Source organism: Myxine glutinosa, chromosome 12 (genome assembly GCF_964187855.1).
Source record: "Myxine glutinosa chromosome 12, kmMyxGlut1.1, whole genome shotgun sequence".
Classification (NCBI taxonomy): domain Eukaryota; kingdom Metazoa; phylum Chordata; class Myxini; order Myxiniformes; family Myxinidae; genus Myxine; species Myxine glutinosa.
In genome coordinates, this window is record NC_136272.1 from 72,184,619 (window position 1) to 72,200,396 (window position 15,778).

The 15,778-nt window shown below is 46.9% G+C and overlaps 1 protein-coding gene across 2 annotated transcripts; it reads right to left on the minus strand.

The window, feature by feature from the left end:
- Positions 1–291: 291 nt before the first annotated feature.
- On the minus strand, positions 292–15,545 carry LOC137437514 (uncharacterized). Of its 2 annotated transcripts, none has more exons than XM_078766006.1 (4): positions 13,990–15,545; positions 10,316–10,411; positions 1,328–1,396; positions 292–502 (listed from the first exon to the last, which is right to left on the minus strand). In XM_078766006.1, exons 1-4 carry the CDS (start codon positions 14,003–14,005, stop codon positions 324–326), a joined length of 360 nt encoding a protein of 119 aa, XP_078622132.1. In that variant the 5' UTR covers positions 14,006–15,545; the 3' UTR covers positions 292–323. The 2 variants fall into 2 exon arrangements, 1 of the variants encoding a protein (XP_078622132.1); XR_013620942.1 differs by lacking the exon at positions 292–502 and adding an exon at positions 11,400–11,487 and having other exon boundaries at positions 572–1,396.
- Positions 15,546–15,778: the final 233 nt, after the last annotated feature.

Sequence of the window (15,778 nt, forward strand, 5' to 3'; positions counted from 1 at the left end):
ATCAGTGACAGGTGACTCGAGCTTCCTTCTCCGGAGGAGTTCATCAGGGTTCGCTTCTCGGCCATCAGATGAGGTTTTAATATTTTAAAATTTGTGCAGTAAGTGGGGATGTGTGGGCTCGGCATGAGGCACAGGAACGATGGATCAACTCGCTTAAATTCCCTTGTAAAGTGACAGAACGTAAACATTCTTTCTCGTCCAGTGGGAGTTGTTCATTAAGAAAATACAGATGTGAAATTGCAGAGAAAAGTGAAATAAAACATGAACTCAAATACAGAAAACGAGGGAGAGGGGAGGGCACAGAAAAAGAGATCGAGAGCTATTCATTCCAGGATTGTGTTGGGAGGCAGCAGAATGATGGAGATTATGATGACGATGCTGTTGAGTGCTTTTGACTTGCTTTTGCTGATGTGCGTGCAGCGGAAGAAGTCATCGTAATGGCCGCTGGAGAGGAAGATGAAACGTTTGGCAGTGAGTCTGTCATCTTTCCGCCGGGGAAGCGCTCCAGGAATACAAAAAGAAATGCCAGGTTGTTGATGATGGCGAATTCAAAATTTTTCAAATGAACATCAGTCTCCAGAACTAAGGTGCGATAAACCCTCGATGGACTTTATTTGATGACTCGCGTCCTTTTTGTGACTGTTACTGTGTATGATGTGTGACTTCATGACTGTACATCGTGTGTGACTTCATTACTGTACATCATGTGTGTCTTCATTACTGTACATCATGTGTGTCTTCATTACTGTACATCATGTGTGTCTTCATTACTGTACATCATGTGTGACTTCATTACTGTACATCATGTGTGTCTTCATTACTGTACATCATGTGTGTCTTCATTACTGTACATCATGTGTGTCTTCATTACTGTACATCATGTGTGTCTTCATTACTGTACATCATGTGTGTCTTCATTACTGTACATCATGTGTGTCTTCATTACTGTACATCATGTGTCTTCATTACTGTACATCATGCATGACTGCATTGCTGTACATCATGCATGACTGCATTGCTGTACATCATGCATGACTGCATTGCTGTACATCATGCTTGACGTCGTTACTGCACATCACATGTGACCGTTACTGTATTTCATCGACGACTTCATTACTGTACATTATGTGAGTTCATTGCTTTAGTTGTGCGATTTAATTACTGTACATTATGCATGACTGTGACTGTACATCATGCATCACTTCATTAATCTAAATGAGGCGTGACTTCGTTACTGTCGTATGATGGAGATGATGATGACAATGCTATTGAGTGGTTTTCACTTGCTTTTCTTGGTGTGTTGCAGAGGAAAAAATCATAGGAATACCCAATGGAGAGGAAGATGCAATGTTTGGCAATGGGTCTCTCATCACTCCACCATACAAGTGCACCAGGACTAAAAAAAAACAAAAAAAACATGCATGTTCATTCAAAAAATTTGGGCATTCATCCAGAAGCAACTTTCCATGTTTCTCTCACCTCGGTTTTCATTTCCCTCAAGCATCCATCCATAAGCACCTTTCCATGTTTCTCTCACCTTGGTTTTCATTTCAACTCTTCCTGAATCAATCCTGTTCTACATTTTCTTGAAACTGCTCAAAATATTTTCTGGAGGTCAAGTCCAGCTCTCTTCGAATCAGCGGTCAATATCTCCTGGGTACCCATCACACACACAAACATCCCACCCCCCCCCCCCCCCCCCCACACACACACACACAAATCCCCACCTGCACACACACATCCCCACATACACACACACATCCCCACATACACACACACATCCCCACATATATACACACACACACACACACACACACACACACACACACACACACACACACACACACACACACACACACACACATCTCCCTCCCCCCCCACACACACACACATCCCCCCCCCCTCACACACACATACCCCCACACCTCACCCCCAAACACCCCCCCCCCCCACACACACACCCCCAGACGCCCCCCATCACCACCACCCCCCCCCACACCCCTCCTCCCCCACACACACACACATCTCCCCCCCCCCCACACACACACACACACACACACACATACACGCCCCCCCCCACACACCCCCCATCCCCACACGCACACACACATTCCCCCCCCCCCCCCCCCAACACACACATACACACATCTCCCTCCCCCACACACACACACACATCCCCCCCCCCCCTCACACACACATACCCCCACACCTCACCTCCCCCCCCAAACACACACACTCCCAGACCTCCCCACCCCCATGCATGACATCATGCATGACATGATGTGCGGAACTGTAGTTTAACGTCCATCCGAGGGCCGGCACACACATTGATGAATCACATGACCTGTGGAACACCAGGATAAACCACCTTTAGAGGCCATTTTTCCCCACAAAGCGGGGGTTGGCCTTTTTCGGGAACCGTGGTTGTTGTTGTTTTTCGGTCCCCTATTTGAAGCAATGTTTTACGGCCGGATGCCCTTCCTGACGCCAACCCTTTTTGCCGCCTTTAACGACAAACAGGGAAGTGGAACACCAGGATGACGGTTTATAATTGGTTCAGGATTCAAACCCAGGGTAGGCAGCTTGGAGGAGAGCGTGCGTATCTCTCAGCCATCCTGTCAGCCCATGTTCAGTCCTTTCAACTACCTTCTCAGATTTGACTGAAAATCTGATAATGAATTCACAGAGACAAATTGATTGACAAAATGTCAAATTTGGAGTTAAATATCTTTTTCCCATTTTGACTCCTCTGACCGAGTCCAAGTCCTCACCCTTTGGGGCATGAGCCAGGGGTCAAAGACAAAAAATCGTTACATATTCCATGCGTCCCCCAATGTTGATTGCATGGTAAGCAAAGTCCAATGATAAGTTCCGTCATTCAGAGTCGGAACATTTCAACGTGCAAAAATTGTCATCACGTCCAGCCGTCGTGGTCAGTATCACCGAAATAAAGTTTCATTTAAAAATGTGGTAAACTGTGCCCATAATTGCATTTTTCGGTATTTTACTGTTTGACCCCTCCCCAGGGAGCTGGGCCAAAGTTGACACTGCTCTTGCACCGTATTGCCATGTGGTGATCATAACTACCAAGTTTGGTGAAATTCTGCACAACCAAATGGTAAAGAGGAGATAGCATGACACACGGACTGGCAGACAGTCAGACAAAAATAAAACAAGACAATGTCTCGGGATCGATATTAATAACACCACAAGTGAAAGGAAACACAGACCCGAAATAATTGCTGAATAGAGCAAATAACAGAAGTGAGACGAACTTTCCAACAATTTTACATCTAGATTTAGTGAATTATCTTCTATTTTACTAAAAGTATTTACACCCTGGAAGACGTGGTCATGGAAAGGTCTGAATGCTGTGATGTGGCTGGTTTTTTTTGAAGAAAAAATAATATAAAAATATTCATGTTTAGCATCCCCGCCCGCTTCCTTTTTAGAGGCCTCCTCCTTTTTCTTTTTCTTTTTTCTTTTTTTTTAAACATCTGATCTGATCGATTTTTTTTTAACTGATCGCGAACAATCAATTTTCTCACTCTCTCGATTTGATAGTCTCCATCATAATTGTTTCATGGCCGCTCACACAAAATAATCCCGTCTGTGATACACGTACATACAGGTCCGGCAGTAATATGCGGCTGGTTGTTGTAGACTAGCAACACATGTGGGCGTGCTGTAGAATGTTAGCGCTAGCGCTAGCGTGCTGTATAATGTTAGCGCTAGCGCTAGCGTGCTGTAGTTTCTACATGCTCTGATTTCGTCAAGACCCAAACATTCTACATGTATTTCAAATCTAAAGAAACAAAAAAGCAGGCGACCATCTTGGGAAAAATGAGGCTGGTGGCCATTTTGAAAAAAAAAAAGAAAAAAAAAGGGCCTCCTCCTCCTTTTTTTCAAAAAGGCAGGACGCTAAACATGTTTTTTGTTTTTTTGGCCTAACTATATTGAGAATAAGAAGTTGGGCAGACAGAAGCCAAACTGAAGGAAGCTAAAATAGAATGTGCGTACCTCTCTGCCATCCTGCCAGCCCTTCCCACATGGGTCGAAACAAAAAACATTTTCAAAACTTTTTATTCCTTAAAATACATTGTTTTATCAAAAAATGGTGGATTGAGACCAACTCATCTGACTTTTTCCGAAAAGGGGATTCTTCATTGTGAGTGCGTGGGTGCGAGTGTGATTACTGCTTTTGTTTATCATGGTAAAATTTGTGTACAGTACTGTACTGTATTTCATTTATCATTCGCTTTGGATCAAGGTTTTGAATGGGGGAAGATAAAAGATGGTGATGAACAGCTGTTTTAAAGACCTGAAGGGAGGAGAGGGATTGAAGAGAGTGTGGAAGTTTGTTCCAGAGGCGGGAGAAAAGAGGAATGAAGGAGTGAAGGTGAGCAGAGAGTCTTGATTTTGGCAGTTTCACCATAAGAGGGTTGCTGGCAGATCTTGTGCATCCTGCAGGAATATTTGGGGGACAAAGCACAGACAGAACATGGGGAGCAAGGCCAGAGAGGAGTCGGTAGAAGACAAAGACCACCAACAGTGACCACCTGTGGTGAGAAAAAGACCACCTGCGGTGAGAGAGAGAAAGGCCCTCAGAATCAGCTTCATCGCGTCAGGTGATGCCACGATGAGGGAGGAGTTTGAGGTGAGAGAGAGAAAGGCCCTCAGAATCAGTTTCATCGCGGCAGACGATGCCACGATGAGGCAGGAGTTTGAGGGGAGAGCAGTTTGAGGGGAGAGGAGATGAGGCAAATGTGAGACAGGAATTCAGCCCAGAGGGGAGAGCAGTATTCCATTGAGCTGCAGATGAAAGCTTTGTATGTGGTGAGGAGCTCAGAAGTGCCCAGAAAGGACTTCGCACAACGGAGGATGCCCAGTCGGCGAATGGCTTTGGAGGCCAACTTGGGAATGTGGTTTTCTCAGGAAAGATCATGGCAGATAGTGAGACCCAAAAGCTTCAGTGACAGAACTTCAAGAGGATTTTCAGAAAGTAGATGGGAGGGTTGTCCAGACGGTCTTTTCGGAGAGACAAAGTGAGAGTGAGATTTGTCAGGATTGAAAGACATGTTCCACTTGTTTGACCAGATTGTGATATTGTCCAGTTGTGCAGAGAGTGAAGAGGCTGCTGCCTGCCGATCTGAGGGTTGGGATATAGAGCGGCAGAGAGTGGAGTCATCAGCAAAGAGATAGAGAGGATTTTCCAGAGAGTCGGAGAGATCATTAATGAAGACCAGAAAAAAACACGTCGCCCAGAACACTGCGTTGATGAACTCCAGCCTGAACAAGAAGGGGAGAAGAGAGAATTCCATTCAGGGCCACACATTGACTGCTACCAGAAAGGAAGTCTGCAAGCCATGCGTGGAGGTTTCTGTGGATACCATACGAGGAGAGTTTGGTGAGCAGGGCAGGGTGCCAGACCGTATCGAAGGCACGAGATATGTCAAGGGAGACAGCTCTGATTTCCTGTTTGGCATTGAGGACCTCCATCCATTGTTGAGACAGCAGAAGCAGCATGTCCTGAGTAGAATGACCTGGTCTGAAACCAAATTGATGATCCGAGATCAAGCCATTGGAGAAGAGGAAGGATTTGTATCACATTTTAAAGAAGGATTTTAAGAAAAGGAAGATTTTAAGAAGAGAAGGATTTTGTGATTTGTATCAAGGATTTGTATCACTGTTCTCAAGTATCACATTTTTACCAGACATGACAGGATTCACATCGATCGGTGAAGCAGAGAAGGGATTTTCTTTAAATATGGGCTTTCAAGCAAATATGGCTGTCATACCACATGACATATGACCTTAAAAATGTACACTCTGCACATGTATTGGTAGGGGATCACGTTTGTGAAGTGTCATGCTGATCAGATAAGGTTAGTTTTTCAATCCAAGATGGCTGCCAAACCACGTGACCTACGACGTCATCATTTTCAAACTATATGCAACAGTGCTGTGAGATGATATTTGTAAAATTTCGCATCGATAGGGTTAGTGGTTTCAGAGATATCATTATTTAATATTTTCCTTCAATCCAATATGGCTGCCAAACCAAGCGATCTATGATGTCACAAATTTAATATTTAATGTGCATGCAATGTCAGATTTTTAGGATAAGGAATTCGATTAAAACATTTTTGGCTGGTATACCAGTTGGCTTGCTTCGATCTCTCCACGGCATCAAAGTTTGAGTGTTTTCCCGTTCGTTTCTTTGTCAAATTTCCGCTGGTATTTTATTGTGTATGTGTTTATTGTGTGTTTCTATTTGGTTTTGGTTTTGTAGTTGTTGCAAATTTGTGTGTAATTAGTCGTTTCTTTGTTCGCGCCTCGTGCGCCTCGTCCGGCTCGTGCGGCCTGGTGTCTCGTGCGGCCTCCTCGTCTCGACTTGTGCCCCGCCCCCTTTATCTCGTTTGTTCTTTCACCTCTGCTCCTGCTTTCTTCTTAAATCCACGTTCTCACTTAGAGACTTTTCCCAAATTGTTTTTCATGGTTTTGTTTAAATATTTATTTAAATATGTTTAAACCGCAGCCGTGATGCTGACGCCGCCCCCCCACCCCCCCCCCCCCGCCCCACCCCCCTCGCCCCCCAGAATTTCCATGTTTTAAACGTTTCCCAGTGTGTACCCTGGATAAGAATAGGTACGCCGTATCCCTGCGTGTCGTAAGAGGCGACTAAGAGGGTTGGCGTCAGGAAGGGCATCCGGCCATAAAAACATTGCCTCAAAAAGAGAACCATGACAATTACAACTACATGTGGGCAGGGTACAGCCCGAAGTGGAGATCGGTTTCTGAGGTTTGGGACATGGATTGTAGGGACAATGACAGGGAGATCAGGAGAAGTGGTGGAAGTATTGGTCAGAAGAAGAGTGGACATATGTTGTGTGCAAGAGATGAGATGGAAGGGAAGTGGTGTGAGAATGGTGAAGGGTAGGCAGGGACAGAAATACAAGTTTGTGTGGCAAGGGTGCCCGGAGGGCGTGAATGGTGTTGGTGTCCTGTTTGCTGAGGAGTTTGTAGACAGTGTGGTGAGTGTGACTAGAGTGAGTGATAGGTTGATGATGGTGAAAATGATGATTGGAAAGCTCTTGGTGAACGTCATCTCGGGATATGCTCCGCAGGTTGGTCGAAGCGATGAAGAGAAGGACAAGTTCTGGTGTGCGATAGAGAAGCTGATGGAAAACGTGAAAGATGAGGAAGCTGTTGTGGTAGGAGGAGACCTAAATGGACATGTGGGAAGGAGTATGGTTGGTTTTGACGGAGTTCATGGGGGTTACGGATATGGTGTGAGAAATGGAGAAGGTGAAAGGATTTTGGAGTTTGCTGATTTGTTGATTTGTAATACTCAGTTCCAGAAAGAGGATAATAAGCTTGTTACATACACGTCAGGTGGGTCGACGATAACCATTGACTACCTGATGGTGCATAGGCGAGATAGGTTGCACCTCCGGGACACAAAGGTGATCCCGGGGGAGGAGGCTGTTTCACAGCACCACTTGGTTGTCTGCGACGTAAGGGTGAAAGGTGCGAGGAGAGCTCGGCGGGTGAAGTACCAACCGAGAATGAAGGTGTGGAGGTTGAAAGAGGTGACAGTAAGGGATGCATTAAAAGAGAGGCTGAGTAGGGTCGAGGATGATGTGGTTGAGCTTGAAAGTGGTTGGATGTCAATGAAAGCTAGTCTGTTGGGAGCCGTTGGTGAGGTATGTGGATGGACAAAAGGACCACCGAGGCACTCGGAAACATGGTGGTGGGATGATGAAGTTGGAAAGAGGCTTGATGAGAAGAGGAAGAAGTTCAAGGAGTGGCAGAAGGCGAAGGGTACGGGAGCAGAAACAGCAGAGCATGAAAGTTATAAGGCAGCCAGGAAGGCTGCAAAGAAACAGGTAGCAAAGGCGCAGGAGGCATGTAGGAAAATGTTCGGAGAACGCTTGGATTCGGAAGAGGGTCAGAAAGCAGTATTCAGGATTGCAAAGCAGATAGCGAAAGAGAGGTGTGATGTGATGGGGGTGAGTTGCTTGAAGGATGAAGTGGGACAAATCGTTGTCGACCCAGATGGAATTAAAGGAAGATGGGAAAGATATATGGAAATGCTGTTGAATACAGAGAATGAATGGGATGGCAACATAGAGAGTAACCCAGTTTTAGGACCGGCAGAGAAGATAACTGAGAAGGAAGTTGAGGAAGCGATAAAAGCAATGAAGGGTAGAAAAGCGGGAGGGCCGACGGGAGTTGTGGGAGATATGTTGAAGGCAGCAGGAAGTTTGGGTGTGAAGAGAATGACAGAGATCTGTAATCTGGTGGTGAAAGAAGGCTGCATTCCAGTGGCTTTGGAACTGAGTACCCTCGTCCCTCTATACAAGGGGAAAGGTGACCCTCTGGAGTGTGGCTCATACCACACCTCTGGAGTGTGAGCGATAAAGCTATTGGAGCATGGAATGAAGGTATTGGAAAGGGTGTTGGAGAGGAGGATAAGGAAGAAAGTGAAGATCGACGAAATGCAGTTTGGATTCATGCCAGGAAGAGGAACGACAGATGCGCTTTTCATTGTGAGGCAGTTGCAGGAGAAGTACATGGAGAAGAGGAAGAAGTTGTTTCTTGGATTTGTTGATCTGGAGAAAGCATTCGATCGGGTTCCACGCAAAGTATTGACATGGGCATTGAGGAAGTTAGGAGTGGAGGAATGGTTGATCAGAGTAGTGATGGCAATGTACAAAAGAGCGCGCACAGCTGTAAGGACGAAGGACGGGAACAGTGGTGAGTTTGAGGTGAAGGTGGGAGTGCATCAGGGGTCGGTACTAAGTCCACTACTATTTGTAACTGTGATGGAGGTGCTGGCTCAGAACGTAAAGGAGGGTTTACCGTGGGAGTTGTTGTATGCAGATGATCTGGTGTTGATTGCGGAAAGTATGGATGGACTGAAGGAAAATATGAACACGTGGAAGGAATGTATGGAGACAAAAGGTCTGAAGGTGAATATCGGAAAGACGAAGGTGATGGCAAGTGGTAAAGCATGTGGTGAGGTGGAAAGAACTGGGAAGTGGCCCTGTGCTGTGTGTAGGAAGGGTGTCGGAGTGAACTCCATTCAGTGTACAATGTGCGCTGAGTGGGTTCATCAAAAATGTAGTGGTCTGAGAGGGTCATTAACCAGTGTGGCAGCTACATTCAAATGTAAGGTGTGCACAGAGGGAGCTGCAGATAGAGGAAATGTTGAGTTGGATATTGGAGACGGCGTGAAGCTGGAAGGTGTGAAAACATTTTGCTACCTCGGAGACATGCTGAATGGAGAAGGTGGATCAGACTCGGCAACGGTTGCTCGAGTGAGATGTGCATGGAAGAAGTTTCGGGAATTGAGTGGCGTGCTGATGATGAGGGGAGTGTCGTTGAAGCTGAAGGGAAAGGTGTGTGCTGCATGTGTGAGAAATGTTATGATTTATGGGAGCGAGACATGGGTAATGAACGTAGAGCAGCAACGAAGGTTGGAAAGGGTGGAAATGCGAATGGTTCGAAGGATGTGCGGAGTATCGTTGAGAGAGAGGAAGACAAATGATGAATTGCGAAAGATGATGGGAATAGAGCCTGTGATTGATGCTGTGAAGAGGAACAGGTTGAGATGGTTTGGTCATGTGTTGAGGAAGGATGAAAATGACTGGTTGAGAAGAGTGATGGAAATGAATGTAGAAGGAAGTAGAAGACGGGGAAGACCGAGAAAGACTTGGCTCAAGATGGTGGAAGAAGAAATGTGGGCAAGGGGGTTAACAAGGAGAGATGCAGAAAATAGGGCAAAATGGAGAAGATTGTCATGGGGACCGCAAGGCTAACCCCCGCTCTAGCAGGGAAAATGGCCTTTAAAATGCATGTTGTATGTTGTATACCACTTCACGTATGTCATCATTATCATGCTTTTGTTCCCCATTGGGAGTACTTGACAATGTGCAAAGTTTCAAATTTTTCCATTCAGCGGTTTCCGAGAAATAATTTTTTATTTGATCTTTATCATTTTTTTGATAAAGTAAAGATAAATCTCCATTATGACATTATGACAAAAACGTGTTCAATGCTTATAATTATTCCATACAATAAACATAAAATAATTTTGAAATATATCTTTGGGAGCGGTCAGGAGGTATTACGTTATTCTTTTTTATTACTGACAATTGTTGTTAATATTGCACTAGTTCCTCATCCTGCTCTCAACCCCACAAACCATTTGTCGGTATGAAAGCCGAATAAAGAATTTCAATTTCTTTGTAAAATAATATGTTTTGCATATCACACAAATTACCTGCAAATTTTTATGTATGGTACTTACCATAGACATGGAAACCCAGAACACAGGTGTAAGTAGCCCACTCCACAGACCTCACACTCGCTGCCGATGTCACCTGCTTACAAGAAGTTGCCAACCCTAGACATACAGAAGCAGGAAATGAGGAACATGATCCAAAGATGCAATAAATACATTTTGGCAGCCAAAGATGTCAAAGATGCAAACGCCAATTAACATCATAATCATAATCATAAAAGACAATGTGCATCACTCAGTTAGTTAGTGTGTGTGTGTGTGTGTGTGTCTCCTCCATAACTCCAAAACCATGAAACCTCATGGCCCAAAACCTTGCATGCAAACTAAAGGAGCTCCAATAAGGGAGTGCATGAATAAAAACTGGGTGTTTGGTGTTTGGGTAAATCTATACACCTTTTAAAGGTAATTAACCAGCTTATTAAACAAAAACAAAAACAGGCTTCATCCTTGGTCAGCCTGCTATTCTTTAGAGGTCTTAATCTTTGTTTCGGCCTGCCCAAAAATGCCTCGTCTTGGAACAGGCTGCAATGGTTTCTGCACGATTGAGTGCTCAAAATTTATTTTGTCACTTTCCTCACTCACATCAATGAATGTCTGATGTTCGTACCAACGAATCGCTGTATGCATCGCTTTGGTAGGTGCTTGGCTCTGTCTCTGCTACTGGACTGGATGGCATCAGCTCACAGGTCCTAAAAACCTGCTTGGCTGCTCTTGCACATCCTCTATTTGCCCCTTTTACCCTATAATTCACCCTAGGTCATCTTCCATCTGCTTGGAAATCAGCCAACATCATATCATTACATAAAAAGGAGCAAAAACGGATCCCCTTAACTACAGACCAATTAGCTTCTTCCAATCAGCAAGGTCATGGAATCCATCAGCCATCGCATCATTGCAAATCCTTCCTTTTATCCAACATGTCTCATTTCCAGTGGTCTCACGTCACCCATTACCCCCCTTCCACTCCCCCGAGTCCGTTACAATATTATTTGGATTAGATACTGTATATGGCATTTGCAACACAGGCTTAAATGGTCTTTACCAATCCATGTTTCCTTGCAAGTAAATACAGTAACATGAGGGAACTTACAGTAGAGGATTTCATAGTCTCCTGTGTTGGATATGAGGTGTTTACCATCAGCTGACCAGTCCAGGTGGGTGATGAAACTGGAGTGACCCTAAAAGCACATCATAGAGATAAATTATATAGAACTGTTTAAATAAAACAACGTCACGAGCATCTAAGTTTGAGCGAGATAAGTTTTAAAAAGGATAATTGAGAAGGATAAATGGTAAAGGAAGAGAAATGAAAAGAGAAGAATATAGAATAGAGCATGTGGTGTTGATGCGTCTGTTGGTCCTTACCACATCTAGAGGGTTAAGGGACACATGAGTTGAGGGTTTACCTATGACTTTCCCTTCTTTATCATTCCAGCCAGTAAATTATCCTGTGTCCAGTACCCAGCCGGACTTCATCTCCACATTTCGTGCTTCCATTGCTGAATAACGTTTCAACCCTTCAACTCCCGTAATTTAACACCACCTCTTTGTCCTTTCATCTCCTTTGTCGTTTCATCTTCCACTTCCCTTTATTAACCTTTATTCATCGTCATCAAGTCATTAACGCTAAAACCTCCCGACTATAAAGACCGTTTATTTCACAGAACATCACATGGTGCGTTGGTGGCACTGCCAGATGATGGGCATCGATCTTTGCCGAAAGGGTCAAATGGCACTGCAGGCAGTCAGTCACTTCTGGCACTCACGTCATCTGTAGATTCGTCTGGACGATACTGGAACTTTTGACGCACCAGGGAGCAATGAAGAGATGCCGTGCGTGAACGGGAAAGACTCCAACCCACGCCTGCGCTGGACGAGATGCAAGGCAGGCGTGGGCCAGCAAAGCCAGAGCCGCCGGGGGGGGGGGGGGGTGGGCAGAGGAGAGCCGCTGGGGGGAGAGGAGAGGCGCTGGGGTGGGGAGAGGAGAGCCGCTGGGGCGGGGGGGAGAGGAGCTGGGGGGGGGGGGAGAGGAGAGGCGCTGGGGGGGGGGGAGAGGAGAGGAGCTGGATGGGGGGAGGAGAGGAGCTGGATGGGGGGAGGAGAGGAGAGCCGCTGGGGGAGGGGAGAGGAGAGCCGCTGGGAGGGAGAGGAGAGCCGCTGGGGGGGGGGGGGAGAGAGGAGCTGAGGGGGGGGAAAGGAGAGGCGCTGGGGGGAGAGAGGGGAGGCGCTGGGGGGAGAGAGGAGAGGAGCTGGGGGGAGAGAGGAGAGGAGCTGGGGGGAGAGAGGAGAGGAGCTGGGGGGAGAGGAGAGCCGCTGTGGGGGAGAGGAGAGCCATTGGGGGGAGAGGAGAGCCACTGGGGGGGAGAGGAGAGCCGATGGGGGAGAGGAGAGGAGAGCCGCTGAGGGGAGAGGAGAGCCGCTGAGGGGAGAGGAGAGCCGCTGAGGGGAGAGGAGAGCCGCTGAGAGGAGAGGAAAGTTGCTGGTGGGAGAGGAGAGCCACTGGCGGGGGGGGGGGGCGAGAGGAGAGCCGCTGGGGGGAGAGGAGAGAGCCGGAGAGAAGAAGACATCCTCGAGGAACACCATCACCGAAGGTTCTGGAGGGAAGCCCCTGTTCAAACCTTGGACCCTGGTCCAAGTTCTTCGTGTTGGCTGCTTGGGCGACCTTGTCTGGGCGGAAGATTTATGCCGCTCAAATCGGTCGGACCAGCAGGGTAAATTGCCTTCATGTATATCGGCAACATGGGCTAATGGTCTCTTCGGATCGCGAACTCCCAGCACATGTCCCTCCTTGGTACCAGCCACTGAACATGGCGGCTCTCAACCATCTGGGTTTATCAAACTGATGCATCTTTGTCTCAATACCACGTTCCTTCCCCCAACCCCCATCCACATTGGGACCAATGCAGGCCCACATTGTCTGCATTGGGTGAGCCAGGGGCCGAACCAAACCCCACTCTCCCTCGACCTTCTCATAATCCACCCTCCTCCCACTTGTTACCCGGTTGATTGATGATGCGTCATATCAAGTGTATAGCGATAGATAAAACTGCTCAAGAGGGCGGCATAAGCATCAAGATAAACACTTTCTAATGTATCTATGAAATGTGCTTTCTTTGCTTTGATTGTAAACAAATGTGATTGTGCAAGTAATTATTGTAAACACATGTGTTTGTGACTGACTTGAATTGAGAAAAAGTGTTAATTGGCAATAAATGTGCTTGTTAAATGATGGAAGCATTTCAGACCAACTCATTTACATATTTTCCTTCATTGGTCCGATACAGGTATAAGCACAGTTAGATGGGAAGTTGGGCCCCCCTGTGATTGGCTCCGGACTTAGCCAATAACTATTTCACAGTCCGCACGGCCTTACTAAATAGACAAGTGGTTATTGAGGGTGTGGCCTCCAGTTAGGTTGCCTTGCCAATGGAAAGGTATCGTGTAACAGAAGAATGTAACCCTGCCAGGCCGGTAATTCTAAGTCAAGCAGTTTACGGTTGCATCATTACATTCATGATCCGACAGACAACAGAGGAGTCGGCAGCCTACAGGTGCTGGAGGTCGGGACGAACCCGAGAGCTCCCCTCATGATGAACCCCAGAACCCCGAGATAGCAACAATAGTACATTCGAATTTCACATTTACTATGCAAGTAGGAATGAATAGGAGTCCAACCATACCTGGGGAATATCTCATAACTGAAAGTTGCTCTGGTCCATCAGTGTGAGCTGTAATGACGTCCTGAGTTTCATCATCCAGAACCAACCACCTGTAAATAGTTTGTCTTATGATGACGTAACAACTGTGATCTTACTATGGCAAACCGGCCTCCTACCTGTGAATACTGTTGCGGTTTTGTGTTTTTATAATAAAGGTTAATTTCTCCTCCTAGTTTAGTTACACTACAACATGTAGCCTCGTTTAAAGCTCAGTTATTTCTTAATAAATGTAAACGTAGACCTTTCCTGTGTTTCGTTTTGCGTTGAGTAGGATAATGATAATTAGGTCCCTTTACGATGCCTCGATGCTTTTGGTTTTGGCGCGAAATACCACGAGGCAGGCCTGAACAAGTCGACCAAGGCGGAAGGAAGGCGGAGGAGGAGCCAACGGTAAGTGCGAGCCACCAATCAGGGCTCGAGGGGAGTGACTTACCACTGCGGCAAAAGGCGGGGTTTGGAACATTCGATTCGGGCTGGGGCGGGGCCATATAACCCTGTGCCCAGAGCCCCCCGCCTCAGTTATGAGAGGGGATGCGCTGAGTTACGAGTTATGAGTTTGGAGCGCTCAGTTGGTGAGTCAGCAGATGAGTTGCGCAGCCCATGAGAAGAGGTACGAATCGGAGTTGTGAGAAGACGCGCGTGAGATTGCGTTGTGTCGAGTCAGATCGGAGGAACTGAATAACTCCGCGTATATGAACTTTGCCCTGTTCCCCACGCTCCGCACAGTATTAATCGCGGCTGAAAAGAGAGACCCGCGCCGGGCCACAGACGCGCATATTTCCTTCTGCCTGCCTTTGCCAATATACGCGCCGCGAGGATTTTCCCGCCTGCCTGCCTTCGCCAGGATACGTGTGGTGACCGCCAGAGGGCCACGCCGGGTGAGCTGTTCCTGGAGCGACCAAAGCAGGTGCGTTCGGCGCGCGAACACTCTTCCTCCATCTCCCTGTGTGTGTAAGTGGGCCCATTGTCTGGGGATACAAGTAAGACTGCTTAAGACTGCCCCGTGTCTCTTCTTCTACCGAATCATTGTACATTGTGTAAATAATAATTAAATCGTGTTATTTCTTTGATTCGACCGTCTTGTGTTTTCCATCATCGACCTCGCGTGGTACGAATTAGATCGCTCTAAGCGGGTTCAATAGCAAGGTAACAGCACGGGTCACGTGGTACGCCATCCGCTCGGGTGTCCTCAATTACGCGTGGTTTGTGTGAGACTCGATCCCCGCTTCCGCTGCGGCGTGGGTACTTAAGGTACGTGCGAAATTGTCCCGAGACCCTTTTCCACGTCTGCCCGGAAGTGGCGACTCAGTCTCGCGGTTTGAAGACCCAAGGAGAAAAAAAGGGCTTAATTTCCCCTTTGTAACGGAACGGGCTTCGGAAAACCATGACAATTTGGTAGTCAGGAGTGGGATTTGGAACCCTGAAAAACATTTTGGACACCAAATTGTACATATTGGCAGCAACAATTTGGTGTCCGGGAGTGGGATTGGACCTGCAGTACATTTCACGTGCTGCGAAATTATGAGCGAACTAAATTTAGTAGTAAAATCCAAATTGTATTCGTACCATGGCTGGCCAAGGCGGTCGAATGCCGGTGGGGGTAGAAGAAGAGGTAGAATTGATGACCCAAGACCAGGAGAGACAGTTGGTAGTGGAGGAAGCCGAAGAGGGGGCGGTAGCTGGCGCAGAAAATGGCGGCGCCTCACACGTGGCAGCAGAAGCCGAGCCTGCTGTACCAACGGTCTTTGAC